The sequence below is a fragment of the Orycteropus afer genome, unplaced genomic scaffold (genome assembly GCF_000298275.1).
Source record: "Orycteropus afer afer isolate SDZICR_OR568_19922 unplaced genomic scaffold, OryAfe1.0 scaffold00062, whole genome shotgun sequence".
NCBI classification, from domain to species: domain Eukaryota; kingdom Metazoa; phylum Chordata; class Mammalia; order Tubulidentata; family Orycteropodidae; genus Orycteropus; species Orycteropus afer.
In genome coordinates, this window is record NW_006921649.1 from 6,868,121 (window position 1) to 6,896,015 (window position 27,895).

General features: G+C 44.2%; 1 protein-coding gene across 1 annotated transcript in view; it reads right to left on the reverse strand.

The window, feature by feature from the left end:
- The window catches only part of SLIT3 (slit guidance ligand 3), a 953,284-nt gene that overhangs the window by 59,789 nt on the left and 865,600 nt on the right, over window positions 1-27,895 (reverse strand). The window contains exons 21-26 of the mRNA XM_007939744.2: window positions 25,035-25,103; window positions 23,008-23,079; window positions 22,323-22,394; window positions 9,041-9,112; window positions 7,884-8,047; window positions 4,121-4,245 (exon numbers count right to left, since the gene is read on the reverse strand). Coding sequence (XP_007937935.1) covers window positions 4,121-4,245; window positions 7,884-8,047; window positions 9,041-9,112; window positions 22,323-22,394; window positions 23,008-23,079; window positions 25,035-25,103 — 574 coding nt within the window. The remainder of the gene's footprint in view (window positions 1-4,120; window positions 4,246-7,883; window positions 8,048-9,040; window positions 9,113-22,322; window positions 22,395-23,007; window positions 23,080-25,034; window positions 25,104-27,895) is intronic.

The window sequence follows — 27,895 nt, forward strand, 5'->3', positions numbered from 1 at the left end:
AAAAAAAAAAAAAAAAAAGGAAAGACACACAGGAAAGAACATCAAGTGAGAATGGGGGGCAGAGATTGGAGTGATGCTGCCGCAAGCCATGGAATGTCAGGAACCACCAGAAGCTGGAAGAGACAAGAAATGATTTTTCCCTAGGGTCTTTGAAAAAAGCATGGTCCTGCTGATAGTCTGAATTCAGACTTCCAGCTTCCAGAACTCTGAGACAATAAATAGCTGGTGTCTTAAGTTTGTGGCAATTTGTTATAGTCCCGTGAAAGGAATACTGTTAATGTTACCATCCTCTTCATCATCGTCACAGCCACTACCCCCCCCCCCATCATCGTCATTTCCTCCAGACCTTCCCAGGCCTCAGCATCTTCTGAAAGGTCTAAATCTCTGTTCCAATTCTGAAGTCTACAAGATATTCAGAATCTTGTGAACAATCTTATCAAGTAGTGTGATCCTCCAGTAGCCCTTGGACTCACTGCCCTGACACTGATGGTCAGGCCATATAGCATCGTGTTGTCCAGCGTAACTGGAAAAATCATGGGCTTTATAACCAGCTCCAGTACTCTCAGACTCAGATCTTTTATTTTTTTTTTCTTTCAAATTTTTATTGTGTTTTGGGTGGAAATTTATACAGCAACTCATCATGCATACAGCAGTTTATACACATTTTGTTTCATGATACTGACTGCAATTCCCCACAACATAACATCTTTCTTCCCACTTCCTCCATGTAGTTACCTCTTCCCTGTATCCATTTTTCCTACACAGTCCTGCCCCCTGAGCTATCTCCTTGTGCACATACTGTCCTCCTGGTTCTCCCATGATTGATCATTCTAAGGAATATATCTACCTGATGTAAATATTCACCCTATGTGCCTGTCTGTTGTTTGGTTGGAAGCCATGGTCAGGTCTTTTTAAAGAGAAGGAAGTAAGACTCAGAATGTGAGGTAGCTTACCTTATCTTTAAAATAGGAATGCTGTCCACCTTCTAAACCAAAACCAAACCCACTACCATTGAATAAATCCCAATTCATAGTGACTGTGGTAGTTAAGGTTATGTGTCAACTAGGTTGGGCCTGGTTTTGAGTAGCTGGGCAGCTGCATGTAGTTATTCCCCATGATGGTAATCAACTCCATGGTGGAATCTACTGTGATCAGCTGCGTAGCTGCCTTAGGGATGTGGTCTGCTTCCAGTATATAAGAAGACACTTTGAGAAAGGTCTCTGAGCTTTTTGGCTTGCTTGGACCCTGCATGTAGCCGAGGTGTCATTCAGCAGCCTGCCATGTTGTCTGTCGATGTTGGGACTATTTCTGGACTTCAACTAGTGGCCTGCCATGTTGCTTGATAATCTTGGGACTGTGCCATTTTATTTGTTGACCTTGGGTTTGTCAGCCTCAGCAGCCAGCAGCTGCTTGAGTTTAGAAAAGCCTCCAGCTTCAGTGGACTGGAAGCAAGAGGCAGAGCTGAAGCCCAAGTTTGAGGGGCTTTCACCCAGCCCATAGAGCTGGCACTTTGAACTTGGACTTCTAGCCTCCTAAACTGTAAGAGAAGAAATCCCCATTTGTTAAAGCTATCCATTTGTGGTATTTTCTGTTAGAGCAGCACTAGAGAACTAAAATAGCCACCCTTTAGAACAAAGTTGAACTGCCCCATGGGGTTTCCAAGGCTATAAATCTTTACAGAAGCAGACCTCCTCATCTTTCTCCAATAGAGTGACGGGTGGGTTCGTGGGTTCGAATGCCAGCCTTTTGGTTAGCAACTGAATGCTTTAACCTCTATGCAACCAGAGCTTCTTACCCATCTTCTATGGGGTCATAAAAATTAAAAAAAGAATAAATGCATAGAATCCAGCTGAGTACCTGGCACATAGTAGATGCTTAAAAAGCTAACTATATGTGTATGGAATTAGTAATATTATAATTGCACATGGTACAAGTAGTTCTAGGGGAATAAGTGGCTGTCCTGGGTGGTTCACAATGTTATAATTTCATTATAATTTTATAATCCTTGGTGAAACCAGCAACAAACAACCTGTTACTAACAGCCCACTCTGCTATTAGGGGCCAGCATGCCAGGGAGAAGGTAAAAAGTAGCAATATGTCAGCTGAATTAGTGCTTACTAAATGTCAGGCACTGTCCTGCATACACTATGGTATATTTGATTCACACAGCAACCCTGTGACACTCGTTTATTTCTCCTGTTTTACAGATGGGAATGCTAAAGCGAGGTCCCTGGCCATTGTAACACAAGTTGTTGTTGTTTGTTTTTGTTGCGTGCCGTCGAGTCGGACCAAACTCATAGCGACCCCTCCTTGGGTTTCTGAGGCAGTATCACTATGGAAGTAGATTGCCCCAACCTTCCTTCCGAGGAGTGGCTGGTGGGTTTGAACCGCCAGCCTTCTGGTTAGCAGTCAAGTGCCTTAGCCACTATGCTACCAGAGCTCACTAGTAAATGACAAAGCGGGGACTCAAACTTGCCTTTGTGTAATTCCACAGCTTATGCTTTCTCCACTGAATCACTATAAGAGATTTTCAGAGGACTCATGCCTCTTGATTGTATCAGCTTAATCTGTGCTCTTCCCTGCTGATAGTCAAGTGTGTGTGTGTAGTGTACCTGGGTCTGAGGCTCTGTGTTAAGTTTGAGGCTCTGGGGGTGGTTGGCTGGCTTCAAAGGGAAGGTTTAGGATCTCTTGTGCCAGGCCCATAGGTGGCACTCTGACACTGTCTGCTGGAGGTAGTGGCTATAGCTGAGAAAGTCACTAGGTAGCCTTGTGTCCCACAGCAAGTGGGCCTCTCAAGCTTACATACACACATTAAGACCTGGGGATGGCAGGGCCCCTCTCACATAGCCTATAAATAGGCTCATTCCAGGATGCTTTGGGCTGTGTGCATTATCTGGGCCTTCGGGCTTTCTGGAAGCTCTTTGTCCAGTGCCTTCTGGTAGGTGTTTCGGGAAGGCTGGAATCTGGGAAGCTGGAGGGTTCAGGGAAGAGGATCCAGCCACATCTTTGCTGACCCACTGAGGGTAAACAAGGGGATCCCCTACCCAAGAGATCCCCCAAGGGAGAACCCTTGGGCTTTGGAATCATATAGTCCTGGGTCCCAACCCTACTGCTTACTAGCTGTGGGACACTGAGTCAAGCCCTTTCAACTGTCTGAGGCCCAGTTTCCACACCGTAGAGTGAGAATTAATAAGACTTTCCTCATTGGTTTGCTGGGGGTGTTTAAAGCGAAAAGGTGAATAAAATGCCAAGCAGAGTGCCTGGCACACAGTTCATACTCTATAGGTACTAATAGGGAGGCAGGATAACTGTGCATCAGATGGTGCTGAGTGAGAAGAAGAAAGGGAAGAATTGTTCTGGAATTAGCCTGGACTTCTCAGGGGAACAGAGGAAGAGTTGGGGGCTCCATCCCTTTGCTGGCTCACCAATGGTTAACATGCTTGGCTGTTAACTGAACGGTTGGAGGTTCAAGTCCACCCAGAGATGCCTTGGAAGAAAGGCCTGGTAATCTACTTTTGAACAACCAGCTATTGAAACCCTGTGGAGAACAGTTGTACTCTGACGTACATGGCATCAACATGAGTTAGAATCAACTTGATGGCAACTGGTTTTGCAGTGGAGCTTGGTTTGGCATCCTGAGGCCTCTTAATTCCCTACCCCTGCCTCCTCATTTGTGTTGATTAAACACTATTTCCCGGCTGGCCATCTGAGGTCAGTGTTGGAGGGAGGTCTGGAAATCCCCTTGGAAGGGAAGTCAGGACAGTGGGTTCCAGGGATGGCTCTACTTGGAAGTACTTTAATTCTCTCTGAACTCTTTAAGTCTCAATTTCCCCAAAGAAAACACAAATATTAAATTTCTTCCTTATCTCAGAGCATCACTGTTAAGACTATATGGGCTCCGTGCGGATTTGTATGCACATGATACGACAGGGCAGCCTCTGCCGGTTCTGGGGAGAACAGGAACGTTATTGGTGAATGCTACTTTGGGGTAACCTGTAAAGTGGAGTTGTCCAGGCTCTAGGAGAAGTGAGGGTCAGCAGAGCAGAGCCCTCATCCTTGGGGTCAGGGCTGAAGGAAGAGTCTGGGGCAGAAATGGTGATGATGGGGGCCCAAGTTATACCTTGTAGCCATAGGGGCAGGCACAGCGGTACAGCTCCACTGGATCCTGGCTGCACGTCCCGTTGTTCTTGCACGGAATGGAGAGGCAGGCGTTGCACTTGGCCATAATGTGGATGTCCACTGGCCCTGGGCAGCAAAACCAGAGTGTTGGTGGCAGGTAGCCAGGTGAGGTCACTATGACATCTCCTTTTCCCTCCATTCTGGTTCCTTCCTAAGCCAGCTGCTGGCCCCTCCCCATCTCCATGCCCAGAGGACAGCTGGCTCTCCTCAGTCAGCAAATCTGGTCCAGCAAGAGCCCCATTCATTCAGCCATTGCCCAATGAAGAAGAATCACTGTGGGCCATCATTCAGAAGCACTTCTGCAGTCAAATCAATTATTGTAATTAGCCTGATCCGATTTTGGTGCTAATCGCAAACAATACTCTGTAATTAGGAACACTCTTGTGTATCGTTTCATATTCCAAAAAGCTCTGTGCCCAGGCATCACTGGACCTCCCATTCATCCACCCCCAGGCACTCACTCTCCATGGAGTAGTCTGTGCCAGTCTGACGAGGGCATGGTGCTGGAGCCAAAGACACTGGGAACACCCTCCTTGCAGAATCCTTAAATTGGTTCAAAAACTCACTGCCCTTGAGTCAGATCCGACTCATAGTGACCCCTCCCTGGGTTTCCAAGGCAGTATCACCACGGAAATAGATTGCCCAACCTTCCTTCTGAGGAGTGGCTGGCGGCCTTCGGCACTATGCCACCAGAGCAGGAGGAAGTAAAAGGTCTCCTTGGAGCACACAACAGTGATGTTGATGATGGAGGAGAAACTGGGCTCAGGTACACCTCAGTGCATGACAGATTCAACTCTGTCCTGCTCTCTTCAGCTATAAGGGCTAGAGGGCGGTCACAGTTCCTGAACAGAGCTTTGCAGAGGGGAGGGGGTTTGTATTCCTGCTGCAGTGAGATTTGACAATGAACCTTGGACAAACAGGCCCTAGTTAACATCAGAGGCCACTGGCAGTTCAAAGGTAGAATTCTTGCCTGTTATGCAACTTGATTCTGGACCAAGGCATCTCATGTGCAGCCACCACCTATCTGTCAGCAGAGACTTGTATGTTGCTATGATGCTGAACAAATTTCAGTGGAGTTTACAGACTAAAAGAGACTAGGAAGAAAGGCCTGGAAATCTATTTCCAAAAATCATCAGCCAATGAAAACCCCGTGGATCACAATGGTAAAACCAGGGAGGTCTCAGGCAAACTGGGACAAGTTGATCACTTTACATTAGAACCAATTAAGCAGCTTTTAAAAATCTTCACGCCCAGGACATACCCCCAAATGAAGTTTATCATAATCTCCGCAGTGGGACCCAGGCATTAGTTAGTTAGTTAGTTTCTTATAGCTCCTTGGGTGATTTTTAAATGTGCAACCAAGTTTGAGAACCACTATTGCTGGGCTATTATCAGGTCAGACATCTTGGAAGCAGAAGGAGGGAAATAAAAATTAGTTTATAATCAGTGGAATGCTGTCTGCTTTCTACAGAAGTGTGGGGCCCAGTGAGGTGGTAGAGGGTGCTACCTGAATCCTGAGACAAGGTACTATGCCAAAATGTCTTCCCAGTTGCTTCAGTTTAAAATGCAGAAAATGGTATTATAAAGTACACCCAAATATCAAACTAAATGTTAAGGCTCAAAGAGATGAGCAAAGGATATTAACAGACAAATGTGTACTACAAATGGAAAATACACTTTTGAGAAAAATCCAATTTCCCTGATAATCAAAGACAGACAAAATAAATGGAGATAAAGTTTTTGTTTATTTGTTTATCAACTAGCAATGATTGAAAAATAAGAGAAAATAATGTCAAGTGAAAAAGGCACTCAAACGATGATGCTATTGGGAGCATAAGGTGGTAAAAGTCCTTTTTTTGGAAATCAGTTGGCAGTATGTGTGAAGACCTTAAAAATGATCACCTACTTTGGCACAGCATTTCCCTTTCCTGATTATCTAGGAACATAATCTGAAATAGGGGAAGACCTTTATGTATCAATAAAAACAAACAAAAAACCCAAGTCAGTTGCCATTGAGTCAACTCAGACTCACGGTGACTCCTTGTGCATCACAGGAGAACTGTGCTCATAGGCTGATTTTTTGGAAATAGATTACCAGGGCTTTTTTCCAAGGTATTTCCTGGTACCTTTAAATCATCAACTTTTTGTTAGTCAAACACTTAACCATCTGTACCACACAGGGCCTCCTTATGCATCAATGGGGGGAAAAAAAGGGAAATACTTTAAGGGTTCAAAACCAGGGACTGGTTAAATAAATTGGAATGAAATACAGGCATACCTTGAACATATTGCAGGTTTGGTTCCAGGCCACAGCAGTAAAGCAAATATCGCAATAAAGCAAGTCCTGTAAATTTTGTGGTTTCCCAGTGGATATAAAAGTTATTTTAATGCTATCCTAAAGTCTATCAAGTTTGCAATACCATTATGAAAAAGTCTGAAATATTTTGAGAATTACCAAAATGTGACACAGCGACATGAACACTTGCTGTTGGAAAAATGGCTTTGACAGACTTGCTCACCACAGGGTTGCCACAAACCTTCCATTTGTCAAAAACCCCAGTATTTGCAAAGTGCAATGAAATAAGGTATGCCTGTGTTACAGTTTGGTGGTCAACAGTGTGGAGTCAGAAAGACCTGGAATTCTCCTAACTTTGTGATCTTGAGAAGCCATTTAACCTTGTGAAGCATCAGTTTCTCATCATTTTAAAATGAGGGTAATATTAAAGTCTATCCCTTAGAGGTATTGGAGATTTAAATAAATTAACACATGAAAAATGAGGATTAAATGAAATAGTACATTAAAAAGTGCTTTAGCATAGTGCCTGCCACATAACAAGACTCAGTAATAGTTTGTTATTATTATAATGATGTAGTCAATAAAAGCCACACGTATGAAAGTTTGCTGTCATAAAATGGCAAAATGCTCATACTCTAGTAATAACATTGGGTGAAAAATGCTAGTTAAAGTTGACTAATGCTAGTCAACTTTGCAAAAATCTGTACAGAAAGAAGTCAGTTAAGAAACATGCAGAAATGCTAGCAGAGGGACTTCGGGGAGAGAATCACAAATGGAAGTCAGATGCGGGTTGGCATCAATTCCAGCATCTGAGTCTTTTGTGTAAACCAGGAAAATATGTTTTTGCTGTTAGGTGCTATCTAGTCAACTTGGAGTCACAGAGACCCCATGTGACAGAGTAGAACTGCCCCATAGGGTTTCCTAAGCTGTAATCTTTATGGGAACAGATCACCAGGTCTTTCTCCCAGAGTTGCTGGGTGGGTTTGAACTGCCAACCTTTTGGTTAGCAGCTGAACTGTTTAACTGTTGTACCACCAGGGCTCCTTCAAGAAAAAGAAAGAGTGATGCCTTCAAAAGTCACATCTGTTGAATCAACCATGGGAGATCAGAAGGGCAGTATTTGTAGAGGGAGATAGCTCAGAGGGCAGGAATGCATAGACAAGAAGAACACAAGAAAAAGGTAACCACAGGGAGGAAGTAGGAAGAGAGCTGCTACATTATGGGGATTGCAATCAATGTCAGTACGAACTGTTGTATGGAAAATGAATTTGCTCTGTAAACTTTCATCCAAATCTCTCTCTCACACACACAAAGTCATATCTGTTGAGACTCCCAGCTCTGACAGGCTCTTGGAGACTGTAAAGACCCCATGAGGCGCTGGGGAGGGTTATAGGGGTACAGCACGTACCTTTGCACTGGAAGCGATGAGTGGGAGTGGTGAGCAGGAGTCTGTCAGCCATGGGCTCAGGGCTACTGCAGCGAGCAATGCCCGGCTCCTTGTAGCCCTCCTTCACCCACTCAGACAGCCAGCGCAGACTGCAGTCACAGTGGAGTGGGTTGGTTCCCAGCGCCCTAGGAGATGGAACAGGGTATCAGCCTAGATTAGAGGTATCTGATATGGGGATCAGTGGAACAAAATCAGCATCTCCACACTGTGTTTCCAATCCCTGCAGATGTTTCAACCCCACCTGGGCCCCCTCTCCCCTCTGAGGCTTTGCTCTCACCTGTCAGAATCAATCCTCAACTCCACCCCAAACCTAGACCTCTAGGAAGCTTCCTGGACTTCTGGCCATCTAATGATCTGGTTCCTTTGCCCTGCTGAAGGGTTCATTGGAGGATGATCTATACAGAGAAGGTTTTGATACCTAGCAACCCAGGAAGCAGCTTCAGTCCATTGAGCTTGAAAATGCAAGGGAAGAGGGACACAGTCCACAGCAGATATTCCAGAGGGTGTCCAGGAAGAAAATACTAGAACCTCTCTTTTTATTTTTTATCATATGCTTTATAAAAAAACCCAAAAAAACTTGAGATGCCCAGTGTGAGCTCGAGAGTCAGGAAATGTGGGTTCTAGTCCAATGTCTTACTGACTTGATAGGTAGCTTACAGCTAGTCACCTAATATCTCTGGGCCTCAGTTTCCCCACTGTAAAATGAGAATGGAATACCTGAAGCAGAGTGCAGGGTGGCTAAGAACACGTGCTTTGGAGTCAGAAAACCTGGAATTCAACTGGGACTCTGCCACTTACTAGACAAGTACTTAAAGTTTCAGTGCCATCATGTATAAAATCAGGATAACTGAAAGAGATAAACTAGATAATCCATCTAAAGGGTTTAGCCTATAGTAACTGTTTTATGTTAATTGTTATTAACTGCTTACATTATTTACATAATTGATGATGCCACTCAAGCAGGTAACAAGACAATATGCACAACGTAAGCAGCTTTTTGAGAAATACATAACTGAAAAAACTTATACCAAAATGCTAACAGAGCTGACATTGTCTCTGGCACAATACTGATTTTCCATTCTTAGTGGATGTGCATTGGGAGAAATATGGCTACTTACAGATGGGAAAGAGATGTCAGATCATTGAAGGAGCCTTCAGGAACACTGGAAATGTCATTGCCATGGAGGGTTCTGAGGTAGAAGGCACAGACAGAAAGTTAAAACTTGTAATATCTCTGAACACAGTACCCTCTCTTGGTCTCCTAGCCTGGCCCAGGCACCCACAGCTTTATTTGGAGTCCATGGCTGGTAGCAGTGGTGGCAATTCATGAATATTTCTATACCAGATCAGCAGCAGAGATGCAAGGGATAGAGAGAGTTTTGGCTATTGACCCCAACAGGCTTGGGATGGAATTAGAAATCAGTCCCTATTAGCTGTGGGGGAGCTCTGGTAGCATAGTGGCTAAGACACTTGCCTGCTAACCAGATGGCTGGCGGTTCAAACCCACCAGCCACTCCTCGGAAGGAAGGTTGGGCAATCCTACTTCCGTAGTGATACTGCCTCGGAAACCCAAGGAGGGGTCGCTATGAGTCAGGTTTGACTCGACGGCACATAACAACAACAACAACAACAACATTAGCTGTGGAACATTGGGTACATTACTTGACTTTGCTGAGCCTCCATTTCTGTGCCTGAAAAATGGAGAGATATACTTACCAATGGAGTCATTGGAGGTTTAGAGATAATGTGAAGTATTATTGTTAAGAGTCAGCCTGCTAGTGTTCAAACCCTGAGTCTGCAACTTAGCAGCTGTGTGACTGTGCTTCAGTTTCCTACTGTAAAATGGGAATGAAAGTAATAAGGGTTGCCATAGAAAGTTTGCCATAGAAGATTGTTGTGGATGAGTTAATTCACATAGACAGCCTGGTATTTTGGAAGTGCTAAATGGTTAGTCATTGCTCATATTTGTGAATTAATGATGTGAAATATTATTAATATTGTGAAAGAATATATGGTAAAAATCAATGAGCTCAAGAAATTAATTCTCTTCATATTTACCTAAAGAAATGTTAGGTGAATTGAGAAATTGTGTTGGCATAGTGTCTAAAGCTGCTAATCAGAAGTCCAGCAGTTCAATCCCACCAACTATTCCTCAGAAGGAAGATTGGGGAATCAACTTCCATTGAGATATCACCTTGGAAACCCAAGGAGGGGTCACTATTTGTCAGATCAACTCAATGGCAATGAGTTTGGTTTTGTCAATCTTAGCTCAGATGGTAGGGGGAAGAGACTCTCCACTCCTGGGAGATTCCCTGGAGCTGGACATTGGTCTTTATGGGACAAGGTTTGGTGTCAGCCACACATGCACATATAGATCTGGTACTTGTGTGCATTTTCTGACAGCATGTCCAAGGTGGCAAGCAACCTGCTTTGTATTAATCATATCTCTCTCCACTCTGTGGTGCAGGAACCAAAACACAACTAAACCAGTTGCCACTGAGTTGACTCTAACTCCTAGTGACCTCATGTGTATCAGAGTGGAACTGTGCTCCACAGGGACTTCCATGGCTGATTTTTCAAATGTAGATCATCAGGCCTTTCTACAGAGGCACCTTTGAGTAGACTCAAACTGCCGACCTCTCGGTTAGTAGCCAAGTGCTTAACCTTTTGTGCTATCCAGGGACTGGAAGCTATTCTTACTCGCAAAGTGGTAGCATATTCTGAGCTTTCAATACATGGCTGTAGAATATGTCCATGCAAAGACTGAATGAGTGCTGCTCTGCTGCTCAAGTAACAACATGATCGAATCCACAATTTATGAATTATAACCTCCCTCATCTGCATAAGCTGCATCATCAACTGCTTATGATATATATCTATATCTATCTATCTATCTATATCCCAAAACTGATGACTCACTTCAGAGTCTGGCTTGTGAAATGCAAAACCAAAACCAGACTTACTGCCATCAAGTCAATTCCAACTCATAATGACCCTACAAGACAGAACAGAACTGCCCCATAGAGTTTCCAAGGCTGTAAATATTTATGGAAGCAGACTGTCACATCTTTCTCCTGCAGATCAGCTAGTGGGTTTGAACTGCTGATCCTTTGGTAAGCAGCTGAATGCGTTAACCACTGTGCTACTAGAGCTCCTCTGTGAAATGCAAGGTGGATGAAATTCACAGAAACTCAAACGATTCTTTAATGACTACATGGCACCCTCACCTAGGCTGGTGATAAAGCGCTAATGGGTAAGGACTAATAACTGTAACCAGGCAGGGAGGCCTAGCAAAACAAAGAGGTGATTAGTGTTGACAGTGGAAGTGTAAACAGGATAATAACTAATGAATATGCTCTTTTGTTTTCCTTTTAGCTGATACCAGCCTGCCTTGGGTCTTCTGCTGACATATAGACATGAGCTTAATTACACTTAATTTAGAACAGTAGTTCTTTAACATTGTGAACACTGAAGCTAGGAAATATGCAGATTCCTGAGCCCCATTCCCAAGGATTCTTAATTCAGTAGATCTGGGGTAGGGTCTGGGAATGGGCATTTCTAACAAGCCCCAGATGACACTGATTGTGCTGTCTGCTGTCCAACAGGCCCTGACTCATGATGACCCCATGCACAAAGGAATACAGTGCTGCCTGATCCTGTGTCATCTCCATGATTGGTTTTGGGACCCTTGTGATCCACAGGGTTTTCACTGTATGATTTTTGGAAATAGATTGCCAGCCCTTTCTTCCTAGTCTACCTTAGTCTGGAAGTTCTGCTGAAAACTGTTCAGCATCTAGCAAATGAAAGCCTCCACTGACAGATGGATGATGACTACACATGAGGTGCACTGGCCAGGAATTGAACCCTGGTCTCTTTCATGAAAGGTGAGAATTCTGCTACTGAACCCTACTGCCCTCACTGCTGGTCTAGGAACTGCACTTTGAGTAGCAAGGGTTTAGAAAAGTTTCTCAGGTTTTTTCAAGATAAGGCCCCACCTTCCTCTTCCTCCTACAACATCTCTCTTCTTCTTCATAATTGTTCTCAGTGTCACCCTCATCACCACCAGCTCCTCCTCCTCCAGGGTGAAAGCTCTCCTCCATTCTTAGACAACCAGCATGACAGGAAGAGGATAAACAGCCCTCCAAAGAACATCTAGGGTGGCTTCTCACCTCCCTGTAAGAAGGGGCTAGAAGCATGTCCTAGCACTTTTATCAGCCTCCTTTAGGCTCTAGTTCATGTGGTTATTTATGAATCACACCGGCCCTTTCCTGCTATTGACTTAGATGACTTTATGGCAGCTTGCTGTTTTGCAAATGCATCCAGCCCCATTGTTAATTATTTCCGAATGAGGCTGGGGTCCCTGGAGAGGCTCAAAGCATTAATTTAAAAACACCAAATGACCCAAACGTAGCATAGGTGCTGAGACTCCTGTGAGTCATGCTCCTGTTTATTATGAACTAGGCTGCTGAGATTTCTATAAACTGCAGAGTAGTGGGGCTGTAATTTACTGGGATGATGCTGAAGAAATCTGCCTACTCTGCAGGTTTTCACTCTGGCTTTGCCCATGCTAAACGATGCCAGGAAAGTGGAGCAAAAGAGCCCACCCTGGAAGTGCTTATGTGCCCTCCTTTGTTTCTTTTTCCCTCCCTTGTATGTCCCAAGGGCTGAATTGGCAAATAACTTTCTTAACTCCCAAGGGCTTATCTTTAAGCACTTGGGACTCATTTTTTCCTTCTCCTCTTCTCTTATCAAGTTGCTGTGGAGTTGATTCTACTCAAGGAGACTCCATGTGTGCCAGAGGAGAACTGCTCCATGGTGTTTTATGGCTGTGACCATTCAGAAATAGATCACCAGGCCTTTCTTCCAAGGTGCCTCTGGGTAGGTGCAAAGCACCTACCTTTCAGTTGGTAGTCCAACCAAAAACCAAACCAAACTCACTGCCATCCAGTTGGATCCAACTCATAGCCACCCTTCCTTGGGTTTCTGAGGCAGTATCATTGCAGAAGTAGATTGCCCAACCTTCCTTCCTAGGAGTGGCTGGTGGGTTTGAACCACCAGCCTCTGGTTAGCAGTCAAATGCCTTAGGCACTATGCCACCAGAGCTCCCAGTTGGTAGCCCAGTGCTTAACTATTTGCACCACCCAGGGACTACTCTTCTCGCTCAACCCATTGACTTCAAGTGGATGCCAACTCATAGAGACCCTATAGGACAGAGAACTGCCCCCCAGAGTTTCCAAGGCTGTAATTTCTCTCTCTCTCTCTTTTTAATTTTTATTGTGATTTCAGTGAAAATTTACAGAGCAAATTCATTTTCCATACAGCATTTCATACACATTATGTTTCATAACTGACTGCCATTCTCCACAATGTAACAGCTCTCTTCCTACTTTCTCCCTGTAGTTACCTCTTCCCTGTGTCCTTCCCTCCAATGCACTCCTGTTCCCCTTTCCCCAGCTCTCTCTCCCTGTGCAAACACTGCCCTTCTGTTCTTCCAGGATTGATCTCTCTAAGGAGTGTATCTATCCAGTGTAAATCTTTCCCCCATAAGCCTATCTATTGTTTGGATGGAGGCCATAGGTGTGAGTTCAGTTCCAGGCCTGAAGGGTATCTAGGGGCCATAGTCTAGGGGCTCTCACTAGGCTCTATCAGACCAGTAGACCTGGTCTGTTTTTAAAAATGATTTTGAGTTCTGTTCCACATTGTTCTCCCACTCTATCTAGGATCTCCTGCACTGATCCCTTTCTGAGTGGTTGACAGTGGTACCATGGCTGTGATCTTTATGGAAACAGACTGCCACATCTCTCTCCCTAGGACCAGCTGGTGGGTTTGAATTTCTGACATTTTAGTTAGGAGCCGAGCACTGAACCATTGTGTCACCAGGACCCCTTTCTAACTCTGAAGGGAGGTTAAAGGCAAACTTGGGAATTTCAAGTGCAGATGAGGGCACCATTAGAGAAACACTGGGGCATAATCATCCCTTGTCTATTCTAGGCTGCCTTGTACCTTGGGTCTCTGAACTTAGGAGCTCACAGTTCATCCTAAATGTGAACTGGGGAAGGTGAATTTTGTTTTGCATGGGCTAGACCACTCCAGGTGATCTGGGGGTTAAGAACTAAGACTCTGGGATCAGATTGTCTGGGCCTGAATCCCTTTTCTGATACTCACTAGCTGTGTGAACTGGGACAATTTACTCAATCTTTCTGTCTCAGTTTTCTCAACTCTAAAATGGAGGCATTAGAAGTATCTACTTTTGGATCAATGGTTAAAGTGCTTGGTTAGAGGTCAGAATTCATCAGCTGTTCTGCAGGAGAAAGATGAGACAGTCTGCTTCCATGAAGATTACAGGCTTGGAAACCTTATTGGGCAGTTCTACTCTGTCCTCTAGGAGCTCTGGTAGCATAGTGCCTAAGGCACTTGACTGCTAACCAGAAGGCTGGTGGTTCAAACCCACCAGCCACTCCCTGGAAGAAAGGTTGGGCAATCATACTTCCGTAGTGATACCACCCTGGAAACCCAAGGAGGGGTCACCATGAGTCAGGCCAGCTCGATGGCACATAACAACAACAACAACTCTGTCCTTTAGGGTCACTATGAGTTGGAATCGACTTGAGGACAACGGACTGTAGGTTACTTTTAGTAGGAATCTCTGGGTAGTGCAAATGGTTAAAAAGCTCAGCAGCTAAATGAAAAGTTGGAGGTCCAAATCCATCCAGAGGAGCTTTGGGAGAAAGGCCTAGTGATCTATTTTCCCAAAATGGAACTTTGAAAACCCAGGGGAGCACCATTCTACTTTGAACACATGGGGAACTATGAGTCAGAGTCAACACAAGTTGGCAACTGGCACTTTTAGTAGATATATTTTTTGGGGTGTAGGTTGCTTATCATCAATCCCCTCTTTTCCTGTAATGATTCTTCCTTTTGTACTAGGGTATCACCCTCCTGAACTCTTAGTCCAAATGATTTCACTTCATGGGCAAAGTTATGGCTCAGGTTTGGTTAATTAGAGTCCCAAGGATTGGTCCTAGGTTGAGCATATGACCTAAGCAGGACAATGAGAGACTTTTCTGGGACTTTCTCTGGAACTACTTGGACAGAAGCAGTTTCATTTTGTGGGGCTCTTAGGCAGCTAGACTCAATGGAGAAAGACTGCCTGAGAGTGAAGTCTATTCAGAGGAAAGCAGTGGTGAGACAGAAAGACACATTTCTGAGAGCATCATTGAAACACCCACCTGCAGCCATGCCTAGAGCCCAATATCTACCACTGAACTGTTGAATCAATACATTTTCTTTCTATACTTAAGGAGGTTTGGGCCAGTTATCTTTCCCTGGAAGACTTTTAATATCCTGCTTCTTAAGCTAGTTCTGAGAGTTAAAAGATACTGTGCAAGTTGTTCAGATAGTATAGGACTCAACCCAGGGCCTGCGCTTGACGTGCTTATTTACTTGTTTGTTTCCCCTTCTACTACCAGAGGGCAGTGGCTGTGTTGCAGTCATTTTTTTTTTTTTCTTTTTTTAACGCATAGTAGCATCTAAGGAGCTCTGGTGGTGTAGTGCCTAAGGTATCTGACTGCTAACTAGAAGGCTGGCAGTACAAAGCCCCCCAGCCACTCAATGGAAGGAAGACCAGGCAATCTACTTCCGTAAAGATTTACTGCCTTGGAAACCCAAAAGGGGGTTGCTCTGAGTCAGAATTGACTTGATGGCAGTGAGTTTGGTTTTGGTATAGTGGCATCCAATCCACAAAGGCATTCAGGAAAGGATGAATAAGCAAATGATCTTGAGCAAGTCACTAAACTGTTCTGAATCTGATCCTTATAAAGAAAAGATTTGGAAAGAGAATTTCTAAGACTGTACAGTTCTAAAATTCTATAATTAATTTTTTTTCCCATCTGGTTTTATGAAAGGACCAAACTAGAACTGTGGTTTGGAAATGACAAGGAGTAGTTTTGGCTTACCAGGACAATTTTCTTTCTTTTTATTTTTTATGGTACAGACAGTCTTTAATGTGGCAGTAGGAAGTGAGGGCAAGGGGACATGACAGCTCCTTCTTCTGAGGTGGTGTTCAGAGCCCAAGATGCCACCCTCAGAACCAGGAGAATTTCAACATCTGGTCAAAATGGAAAGGGGTTGCCTTGTAATAGAGTGAGCTCTTTGTCTTTGGAGGTAATCAGGCAAAGGCCAAAGGGAGCCAGCCCTTTCAAGCATGTTAGAGGGAGGATTCATGCAGTTGGCAGAACAGTGATGAAGAGACCCTATGTGTGTAAAAAGTACAGTCTTACCTTAGAGACTATCACCCACTGCCATTGAGTCAATTCCAACTTACAGTGACCCTATAGAACAGAGACAGCCCCACAGGATTTCTAACCTGTAAATCTTTACCGAAGTAGATGACCCGGTCTTCCTTTCGTGGAGCAGCTGGTGGGTTTGAATCTTTGACCTTGTGGTTACCAGTCAAGTGCCTTACCACTACACCACCAGAACTCTTACTTTAGAGAATTAAAAAACAAAACAAAACAAAAAAACAACTCACTGCTCTTGAATCAGATCAGACTCATAGTGACCCCTTCTTGGATTTCTGAGGCGGTATCATTAAGGAAGTAGACTGCCCAACCTTCCTTCCGAGGAGTGGTTGCTGGGTTTGAACTGCCAGCCTTCTGGTTAGCAGACAAATGTCTTAGGCACTATGCCACCAGAGCTCCTTCTTTACAGAGTAGGATCTAAAAATAGCTGGATAATGAATGATAGATAATCCTACTCCTTCCTTCATGAGCACACATTGAAAGAGCCTCCCCAGAGCTAACTGATTCCAGATGGCCCCCCTGTAGCTGAGGCTATGGAGGCTTCACCTCACCACTGAGTGGAGGACAGAGGTGGCTGCTAGAGAGTGACATTTGGGACCACATGCACACAGACATGTGATTTGGTGTAGGGCAAAGATCAAGGAAAGCACAGATCCCCACACAGGACTAGAATGCATATAAGAATGTTCTCTTCCAGTTATTTTAGATTAGGAGTGAAATAGAACAGTATTTTTCATACAATGTTTCGTACTCAGTGCTCCCTGACTACCCTCTTGTTGTGTTTTCTGAAATGCATTCATAGCCACACATGAATACACCCACACACACACACACACACAAACACACATGCAATTAAATGTCGGCTCTTTTTCTGTTTCACACTACTTTTGGGGCTTTGTCTATGGCTGAAAGCTGATGTTAATACCCCTCCCTTCTCCGAACTCCACGTATTCCTGCGTCTCTGATCGTTTCTGAAATTTTAATAAAAATACTGAAACTCTTTAAAAAACCAAGTCAAGCCAGCTGCCATCTAGTTGATGCTGATTCATGGTGACCCCATGGTTTCCGAGTAGAACTGTGCTCCGAAGAACTTTCAAGGCTGTGATCTTCCAAAAACAGACTGCCAGGCCTTTCTTCTGAGGTGCCTCTGTGCAGATTCAAATTGCCAACCTTTAGGTTAGCTGTAGAGTACTTAACCATCTGCACTACCCAGGGACTCCTAATGGAACCCTTAGAAATGAGGAAAGAATATAAAAATGTTCAGATGCTGTTGGAGATACTACAATTCCTGATTTCAAAAAATGTTTTTTCCATCCCCCTAAATGGAAGGTTGGGCAATCCTACTTCCATAGTGATACTGCCTCAGAAACCCAAGAAGGGGTTGCTATGAGTCGGTGCCGACTCGACGGCAAATAACAACAACAAATGGTAAATATTTTACTATCCTTGTTAATCTTTAGGGAGCTCTGGTGGCATAGTGGCTAAGGCACTTGACTGCTAACCAGAAGGCTGGCAGTTCAAACCTACCAGCCATTCCTCAGAAGGAAGACTGGGCAATCTACTTCCGTAGAGATACTGCCTCGGAAACCCAAGGGTTGCTATGAGTTGGGTCTGACTTGACAGCAGTGCATTGTGTTGCATTGTTGTTAATCTTTAGCTTTGCCATTATTTATTATAAAATAATTTTATATTAATAGCTATCAATGTTTTTTTCTCAGTTTTCAGTATTTCCTATAGTTCTTCTTGGGTATATGTAATGTTTATAAGCTATAATTGTAACATGTATACACATTTAGTTTATTTTCCTATTTGATGCTATGTGGTAAACACTTTTCCATATTGTTATCCCATTTTTTCTTTACCTCATAATAATTGCACTTCACTGACTGGCTGAATCATGTTTTCTTAAACATTTCCCCACTGTGGCACTTGGAGGCTGTATTTAAAATTTAGGATAAAAATAAAAGCACAACAAAGATCTTAATGCAGAAAACCTTACCCTCATATGGGATGATTCTTTAACATAAACTCCTAGATGTGCAATTACTGATAGAGAGGATACAAATATCATAAAAGAAATACAGCCCATAAACATTTTTATTTTTCCTGAATTGGCCCTTGTGCAGAAAATGGTTGCTCCCCACTGAGGTAGATGATTGGATTGAAGGGCTCTAAGAAGGCCCTCAAAGAGACAGGTTGACAGAGTGGCTGCAACGATGGGCTCAAGCATTACAACGATTGTAAGGATGGCTCAGGAGAGGCAGTGTTTCCTTCTGTTGTACATAGGGTCGCTATGAGTTGGAAATCACTCAAGGGCACCTAACAACAACAAGATTTCTTATTTAACCCATGAGATCCCACAATTCTAAGATGATGGTGCTAAAAGTCTACTTAATTCAATAAGCAAGAACAGCAATTATTGCCTATTCACAGTTACTCCTGATGAACAAATGAGAAGAGTGGTGCTGGAGTAGAACAAACAAGGTGTTGAAGAAGGAGAAAACCCTGAGCAGGCTGGAGATGTGCATTCCCCCCCACCCCATGACAGATGGATAGACAGACATTTTTTCTCTCCCACTTACTGTTGAGTTGCTCCAACCAGAAATACTCTCATTATGAACGTACACACAGAGGCCTCATTAAAATTAGCAGGTCCTGGATGAGCCCTACATTGTTATTGGGAGCTCTGGTAGCTTAGTGCTTAAGGCACTTGATTGCTAAACAGAAGGCTGGCGGTTCAAACCAACCAGCTATTCCTCGGAAGGAAGGTTGGGCAATCTACTTCCGCAGTGATACTGCCTCGGAAACGCAAAGAAGGGTCACTATGAGTCAGGTCCGACTCGACAGTACATAACAACAACAACACCCCCTGGCAGAGTTCCTGGGTGATGCCAATGGCTAAGTGCTGGGCTACCAACCAAAAGCTTGGCAGTTTAAGCCCAGCCAGAGTGCCACAGAAGAAAGGTCTGGCAATTCACCTTAGAAAAATCAGCCATAGAAAACCCTATGGAGCACAGTTCTACTCTGGCACACATGGGGTTGCCAGGAGTTGGAACTGACTCAAGGGCAACTGCTTCTTCTTCTTTTTTTTTTTGTTTTAAACCCTCTTGGCAGCAAACCTATACAGAGCACTGGTAGATTGGGATGGAAGACAATGTATCGGGAATGACGGAAGACAGGATGAGTCCCAGCCAATGAGATGTGTCTATCTCTCGTTGTGTTCAACTGGAAACAGGAAAATGGTTTTGCTGATGTTTTCATCCTCAAACTCCCTGGAGAAGGTGGGTAATAAATAAGTGACAATAACAGATTGCACACTGTCAGTGCGGGCACTTCTTTGCCCCTAGAGAATTGATTTTTAATAACAGCGCAGATGACATGTGGCAGGAGTTGTCACTGACATGGACTTTTGTGGGCTTCAATAAATCACATCATCCTGGAGAATCCAGAATAGACCAGTTCACTGGGTGCTGTTTGCCTATTGACATTGGGCCCTGCTAAGGGCCCAGGGCCCAGTTGGGAAGTTATATTTTGGAACTTCCTGACTGCTAGACCTTGAGCCAATTACTTCCCCAATCTGTACCTCAGTTTTCTCAACTTTAAAATGGGCATAATCTTCTCAACCTCATGTTGTTGTTGTTGTTATTTGCCATCGAATCGGCCCCGACTCATAGAGACCCCTCCTTGGGTTTCCGAGGCAGTTATCACTACGGAAGTAGGATTGCCCAACCTTCCTTCTGAGGAGTGGCTGGTGGGTTTGAATAGCAAATATTAAATAAGCAAATGGCTATGAAAAGTCCCATAAAAATACTGTTACCACTATTATAGTAATAATGGGCCAGAAAGACAAGAAATTGACAGGTTTAGTGGCAGAGTATCTGGCTTCTCTGTTCTCAAGCAAGTATCACCCAAAGAATTTTTCTTTACCAACAGTATAGACAGGAATAAAAATCAGGTGACAATAAGGTTTTCATTTTGGGGTGGGTGAGTGGTGGTAGCAGGGTGCTATTTCCACTCTCAAAGCTATGATATGAGAATAGTAATAATGAAACAAACTTTTGTCATCAAGTCATTTCCAACTCATGGTGACCCCATGTGTGTCCAAGTAGAACTGCTCCCCATGGAGTTTTCAAAGACTGATTTGTTGGAAGTAGATCGTCAGGCCTTACTTCTAAGGTGGCTGTAGGTGGGCTCAAACTGCCAGCTTATTGGTAAGCAGCTGAGTGCGTTAATTTTTTTTTTTAGCACTCAGGGACTCCAAGAAAAGTAATAACAACTGAATATTTTTTGAGTGTTTATAGTGCACCAGAATACGTCCTAAGTGCTTTACTTGGAACACTGCATTCAGTCCTCATAAGGCTTTGCAAGGGCAATTGCTATTATTATCTGATTTTATGGATGGGAGGACTTCCACAACTAGGAAGTGGTAGAGCCAAGCTTGGAAAGCAGGTGTATCGTAGAATGTGGTAGTTAAGGTTACGGTCAAAACCAGGTCAGCTGGGCCTGGTTTTGAGTAGCTGGGCAGCTGGATGTAGTTATTCCCCATGATAAGACTGGTAATCAACTCCATGGTGGAATCTACTGTGAGCAGCTGCCTTAGGAAATGTAGTCTGCTCCCAATATATAAGGAGAAGCTTTAGGAATGGCCTATAGCTTTTTTGCACCTTGGATCCTGCATGTAGCTGCATGTAGCATGTTCAGCAGCCTGCCATGCTGTCTGCTAATCTTGGGACTGTTTCTGGACTTTAACTAGTGGCCTGCTGTGTTGTGTGGCTATATTGGGACTATGCCATTTTATTTGTTGACCTTGGGGTTGTTAGCCTTAGCAGTTAGCAGCTGCCTGAGTGAAAAACACCTCTAGCTCCAGTGGGCTGGGAGCAAGGGGCAGAGCGGAAGTCCAAGAGAGGCTTTCACCCAGCCCCTAGAGCCTGGCAATTTGAACTCAGACTTCTAGCCTCCAAAACTGTAAGACAATAAACTGTTGAAGTCAGATACCTATGGTATGTCTGTTAGAGCGGCACTAGAAATAACCAAAACATAACATTATCTAGCCTTTACCTGGAGCTCATCTGCCTTAGTCAGCTGCTCCCTACCTATGTGTGGAACAAGATCAGGCAGGTAAGGTGATGGAGGGGGGCCGGATATGGGGGCTGCAGGCTGTGAAACTCTGTCCAAAGAAACTCAACAGTGCCCCATGGCTGAAAGTAGGAATGAAGAGCAGGCCCTGGTTTGGCCAGGTCTCTCAATTTTCTAAGAGAATATGGAAATTAAGATTTCTATGAGAAACTTCTGGATGGCTAAATGTTGTCAACTTATTAATACTTTTGTTTTGTTTTTTTAAAGACATTGTATGAACCAACTCTAGGATTGCTAAACACCGCCTGTCTGTCGTGAGCTGGATGGGCACTTGGGCTTCCAGCTCACCATCTTCTGGTGCTGTTTCCTTGCAGAGGTTCACAGTGTGGCATCACCCTCCTGAAGCCTGGGGAAACCAAGTGTGAACACAACAATCATCCAAATAATAGCTATGTGCTGCACACAGTGCATGATCTGAGGAATATAATTGCATTTCTAATGCTCACAAAGGAGCTCTGGTGGTGCTGTGGTGAAGGCACTGGACTGCTAACCAAAAGGTTAGTGGTTCAAAGCCATCAGCTGCTCTGCAGGAGAAAGATGAGGCAGTCTACTTCTATAAAGATTACAGCCTTTGAAACCATATAAGGCAGTTCTACTCTGACCCATAGGGTCACCATGAGTTGAAACTGACTCAATGGCAGTGGGTTTTAGGAATATTCACAAGGGGGGTGTTACTGATCTCCTTTTATAGACCAAGGAGTGGAAACTCAAAGGGCAAAGTAATTTGCTCAAGACTCCACAAGTGATAGTGGGATGGACACCAGGTCTGGTTGAGTCTTTAGCAAAAGTTCTGTCTCCTTGAGCAAATATGGCTGCTGGGTAGGGAAGTGTGTGAGTGTGTGTGTGTGTGGGTGTAGAGGGTCAACACTGAACCAAGGAGCCTGGAGAAGGGAAGTGCTCAGTTTACCTCCTGCTGTTACCCAATTAAGTATAAGCGGAGACCCACAGTCTTTGGGCTACTCACAGCACACGGAGAGACCGCAGTCCATTGAAGGCATGGGTGGGGATGCATCTTAGCCGGTTGTAGCTCAGGATCCTGTGGGAAAGGAGACAATGCCCTATTGGCAGCTCTTACTGTCTGCTACTCATGGGTGTATTTTCCACCCTGTGGACCTGTCACAGCAAATGGTTTATCATCCCAATTTTAATATATTGACAAAAAACATCCTAACCATAAAGGGAAGAGAAATTTCTCCCACCACCCCAGCAAGATTACTGGCTTCATTTCCGCAGTTTTCTCCCATGTTCTCTTGTAGGCTGGCTCTCTAACTGGCTTCTCCATCACCTCCTTTTATTGTTAAATGGTGAGTGTTCACAACGTGTAAAAGCTAATTGGAAAGAAATGGGTCTGAGCAAAATATAATTATGTAGGGAAACCCTCCACTGGGAAAGAAAATTCACAAATCACAGAGGGCATTCCAATGAGAGCTTTCTTCAGGAGTAATTAGGTTTCAGCTCTTCTCTAACTGCCCAGACTGTGGAGTCCTGACCTACTTTATTTTTCTTCCCATGATTAAAGTTTACCCTACACTGGGACAACTACAGCTCTGATGATCACTAGAGCAGAGAACCTAGGCTTGAAGAGACTAAGGAAAGGAAAGCCATAGGCCATTTACTGCCAAGCTCATGGCCATGGTCACTGTACTCACAGAGTGGAGAGGTGTGACATGTTACTGAAAGTGTAATTGGTCAGCACACCAATACTGTTGTTGCTCAGGTCTCTAGGAAAAGCAAAACAGACAGGTCACTAAAATTCCTGGCTTTACTGTCATTTACATCCAAAGTGGTCATTCTCAAGTATCACATATGCCTATTATCCATTCATCCATCCATCCATCCTTCATTGAATCCATCTGTGCACACACCTACCCACTTATCTATTCATCCATCTGCTTGTCAATCTTCCCACTTACCTATTCATCCATCCATCCATCAATCCATTGATCCACCAACCTATTGACTCATCTATCCATCCTTCCATCCCTCATTCATCCAACTGTCTATTTCATTTTTCAAATGAAGCACTTATTCAATCATTGAACCAACTGTTGTTAATTCATTCATCCATCCATTCATTTATCCACTCAGCTATTCAATCACTCAATTATAAGTTTATTATTATTCATTCTACCAGCAAAACATAGCACTAAGATAATCTCTGCTTATTATAGTCCTTTTTTTTTTCCTGATCAATTTATCCTTTCACTGTCCCATTACCCTCCCTCTTTTCTGCCATTCACTTATTCTATCTTATCAGATTCCCTCTTAGGGAGATAGGGGTTGGCAGGGGTGTAGTCCTCTGCTAACTGCAACCCTTAGCTTCTGCTCAGGGATAAATATCCAGAGCAGTGGTTTTCAACCTTAGCTGCACCTTTCAACCTTAGGTCACTTGGGGGAGCTTTTAAATATTCTAGACTATACCCCCAGATATTCTAATTTAACTGGTCTGGTGTGGACCTGAGTATCATCAGTAATTTAAAAAACTGGCTGTTTGGGTGATTGCTATAGTCAGCTGATGTTCATTGATGTAGAGCAGTGGTTCTCAACTGGGAGACATTTTGCCCCCCAAGACACATTTTGCAATGTTTGTAGGAGCTCTGGTAGCATAATGCCTAAGGCACTTGACTGCTAACCAGAAGCCTGGTGGTTCAAATCCACCAGCCACTTCTCAGAAGGAAGGTTGGGCAATCTACTTCTGTAGTGATACTTCCTTGGCAACCCAAGGAGGAGGGGTCGCTATGAGTCGGGTCCAACTCGACTGCACATAACAACAACAATGTAGACATTCTAACTGGGGGGGTTTCTACTGGCATCTAGTGGGTAGAGGCCAGGGTTCTGCTAAACATGCCACAGTGCCCTGGACAGGGCCCATAACAAAGGATTATCTGGCCCCAAATCAATAGCACAGCTGTTGAGACACCCTGATCTAAAGGCTCAGCACAGGGGTAGCTAGGAAGCCAGGCCAAAGGAGGTGACAGGTGACTTTTATCTACCTTTCCTCAGTGGGTCTCCCACTTTCCCAAGGGTAGCATTGTTTCATTCTGAAAGAACTCTCATCTTCCCTTTTGTGAACTGGCTATCTGCCTCCCTACACAGACAGGGACACCTTTCTATTAATATTTGCCCAAGGTATTATTTTGTGCTCTCTTGGGTCCTGCCTCGGCAAGGCAGTGAGGCTGTTGGACAAACCTCAGAGGATGCCTGGCTTCCTGGGCCCTGTCCTCATTTGAAGGTTTTCCCAGACTTGGAGACAATACCAGTTCCTGACTGAAGGAAACTCAATTTGAACCATCTACTTGGAATATTTTCTGGGGAACTAAAAAGAGAGGAAAAAGAATATCCATTTCTCTACAGGCAAGCCTGAGGACAAGACACTGGAGACTAAGGAGGCTCCGGACTTCAGTTTAGAGCCCAAGAGGTCAGAGGCTGCCCTGATCTCCCCAGAAGGGAGCCAAGCAGGGAGGTGATTCAAAGGGTCAGTGATACCAGGCTTCTGGCTATTTCTGAATATTGGTATCTCTTGGTAAGAACTGGATGTCAGGCTGTGCTGTTCCTCCCCAATGCCTCTTCCTGGTCTACTCAGGGAGAAAGTGCAAAAACGCGGTGTCAGCCTCCAGCACCAGTCTCCCTTTCCCTCCATACCAGTTTCCTGACCTATTCCAACTGGGCTCCTTACATTAATGTCAGGTGTCGGAGGGCAGACAGCTCCTTGGGCACTGCTGTTAAGTGGTTTCCTTCCAGGTACCTGAAAGAGAAGTGTAGAGTGACATCCAGGAGACACTTGCACACATTGTCATGTTCTCAGAAAAATCTCTGAATTTTCAGGGTAGGTTGGGTTCTTGTTTTTACTCTCTCAAGCCCAAAGAACAAACAAATCTATCCTGGAAGAAGTGCAACTGGAGTGCTCCTTAGAAGCAAGAATGGCCAGACTTCGTCTCACTTATTTTGGTCATGTTGTCAGAAGGGACTATTCCCTGGAGAAGAATATCATGGTTGGTAAAGTGGAGGGTCACCAAAAAAGGGGAATGCCCATAACAAGATGGATTGACACAGTGGCTGCAATGATGGGCTCAGGTGTAGCAAGGATTGTGAGGCTGGCACACAACTGGGCAGTGTTTCATTCTGTTGTATATAGAGTTGCTATGAGTCAGAGCTGACTCAACGGCACCTAACAACAACAACAGCTCCTTTTCATTTTTCCTTCAAGACATATATCACCTTTGCCATTTTTTTTTATGTGGATTATTCAACTAATAACTTTTTCTCCAATGGACTAATAAGCTCCATGATGGCAGGGCTTTTGTCTGAAATTGTCCTTTGTTGGATCCCCTTAAGGCTGTATACAGAGGTGGCACATAGTAGATGTTCAATAAATATTTGTTGACTAAAGCACTCATTTTATGTCTAGCCTTCACAAAAACCTTATGCGGCAGGAATAATACATAATACTTAAGTACAAAAGTACAGAGATGTTAACCTACTTGCCCAAGGTCACACAGTGAGCAAATAGGTGAGCTAGGACTTGAACTCAGATCTCTGATTCCAAGGCCTATACATTATTCCACATGCCCTCTATTTAACTACTAGAGGGCTGTGTGAAAGCTGAGCCATGAGTGGTCTTAAGAACTCTAATTCAATGTGATGTATCTCTGATGTGCATCTGGAAGCCAAGGAAATAGGGGCATATCTCTTACCTGGGGCACTGTGCTCCTGTTCCCAGCAAGAGGACCCCATGGTGGGAGGGACAGGGGACAAGGATTCAGAGGTGGATGCAGCCAATAGGTGGAGACGCTGAGCCCAGACCTGCCTGCACTCCAGGTCCTGCACTGACCTGCTCATCTAGGAGGAGACCACCTCCTTGGAGATGTGAGTGTGACTCAATACGAGAGAAGGAGGTTCCATTCAATCATAAATTATAAAGTTATTAAGTGCACTGCTACCCTTAAGAGGGAACATAGCTAATTTATTTATCCCCCACCCCCCTTTGCTGATTCCAATGGCTTATAAGACCTGCTCTGATCTGTTGGGTGGGACTCCCTCTCTTGTTAACAGCCAGTGGCTGTTGGTCCCTTGTCCAGTGTGTGCCTTAAGCTCTATGAAGGCAGAACCTAGTTGTCTGTTTCTTGCCAGTGCTAGCAATCTTTAAAGTACACACAAAACACCTGGGAAGGTGCTTCCTCCCTGGCAAGCCTAAGGGCAGTCACAACTCAAAAAGACACTGGAGACTAAGGAGGCTCAGGACTTCAGTTTGGAGCCCAGGAGGTCAGAGGCTGCCCCAACCTTCCCAAAAGGGAGCCAAGCAAGGAGGTGATTCAAAGGGTTAGTGATACCAGGCTTCTGGCTATTTCTGAATGTTGGTGTCTCTGGGTAAGACCTGGCTGTCAGGCTGTGCTGTTCCTCCCCAGTCCTGGAGCTGCCTAATATGCAGATTCTGAGCTAGTAGGTTTGGAACAAGGTTTGGAGCAAGCTTTTCTAACAAGCTCCTGATTGATGGTGGAAGCTGCTGGTCTGTGGAACAGATTTTGAACAGGAAGGTGCTAACACATTTCCTGGTGCCCAGTAAATACATAAAAAAGTGACTGAATGGACTAGAAATGGGTCAAAATAGGATATGAATAAGTTTGTCAATAACTGAACCAGGCTTAGCTTTAAGGGCAAATTGGAATGCATATTACATAAAATTAAGGCCAAATGACTCTCTTCCCATGGCTTGCTCCTAGAGATCCTCATAGCACAGAACATTGAGCAAAACCCAATATGGGCTTAGGTGGCCATGGTATGTTGGTTTAACATCTTTGTGGAACTCAAGCCTTTATTGCATACCCAATCTGTGCTAAGGGCTATGCTAGATGCTGGGAGAGAGAAAGATGACCAGACCACACTTTCCTTTTTAAGCATGATCATCTGTCCTGAAAAGTAGCTACACATTTGCTTATATCCTGCCTTCAAGAAGATGAGCTAAGAGAAGTGCATTTATTCACATATTCATTTGTTCAGGTTCAAATACTTATGGAATAACTTCAATGTACCAGATGCTGTATATACTGATGAACAGAACAACCACAGTCCCTGCTTTCTGGTGATTAAAAGTCCAATGTGTGTGTGTATGTGAGAGAAAGATGAGAGACAAAGAACAGAACATATACATTGTTGTTGTTATTTGCCGTCGAGTCGGCCCCGACTCATAGCGACCCCTTCTTGGGTTTCCGAGGCAGTATCACTACGGAAGTAGGATTGCCCAACCTTCCTTCCGAGGAGTGGATGGGAACATATACATAAAGAGATATAAATTACAAATTGAGATTTGTCCTTTGAAGGGAAGGAACTAGTTTCTGGATGGAGAGCACCAAGGGGTCTATGCAGAAAGATGTGGCTAAGGAGAAGACATGTAAAAGATTTAATTAAGACGAGGGGAGTCCCTGGGTGGTGCAAATGGTTAATATGCTTGCCTGAAAGGTTGGAGGTTCAAGTCCACCCAGAAGCACCTTGGAAGAAAGGCCTGGAGACCTACTTCTGAAAAATCAGCCACTGAGAGGG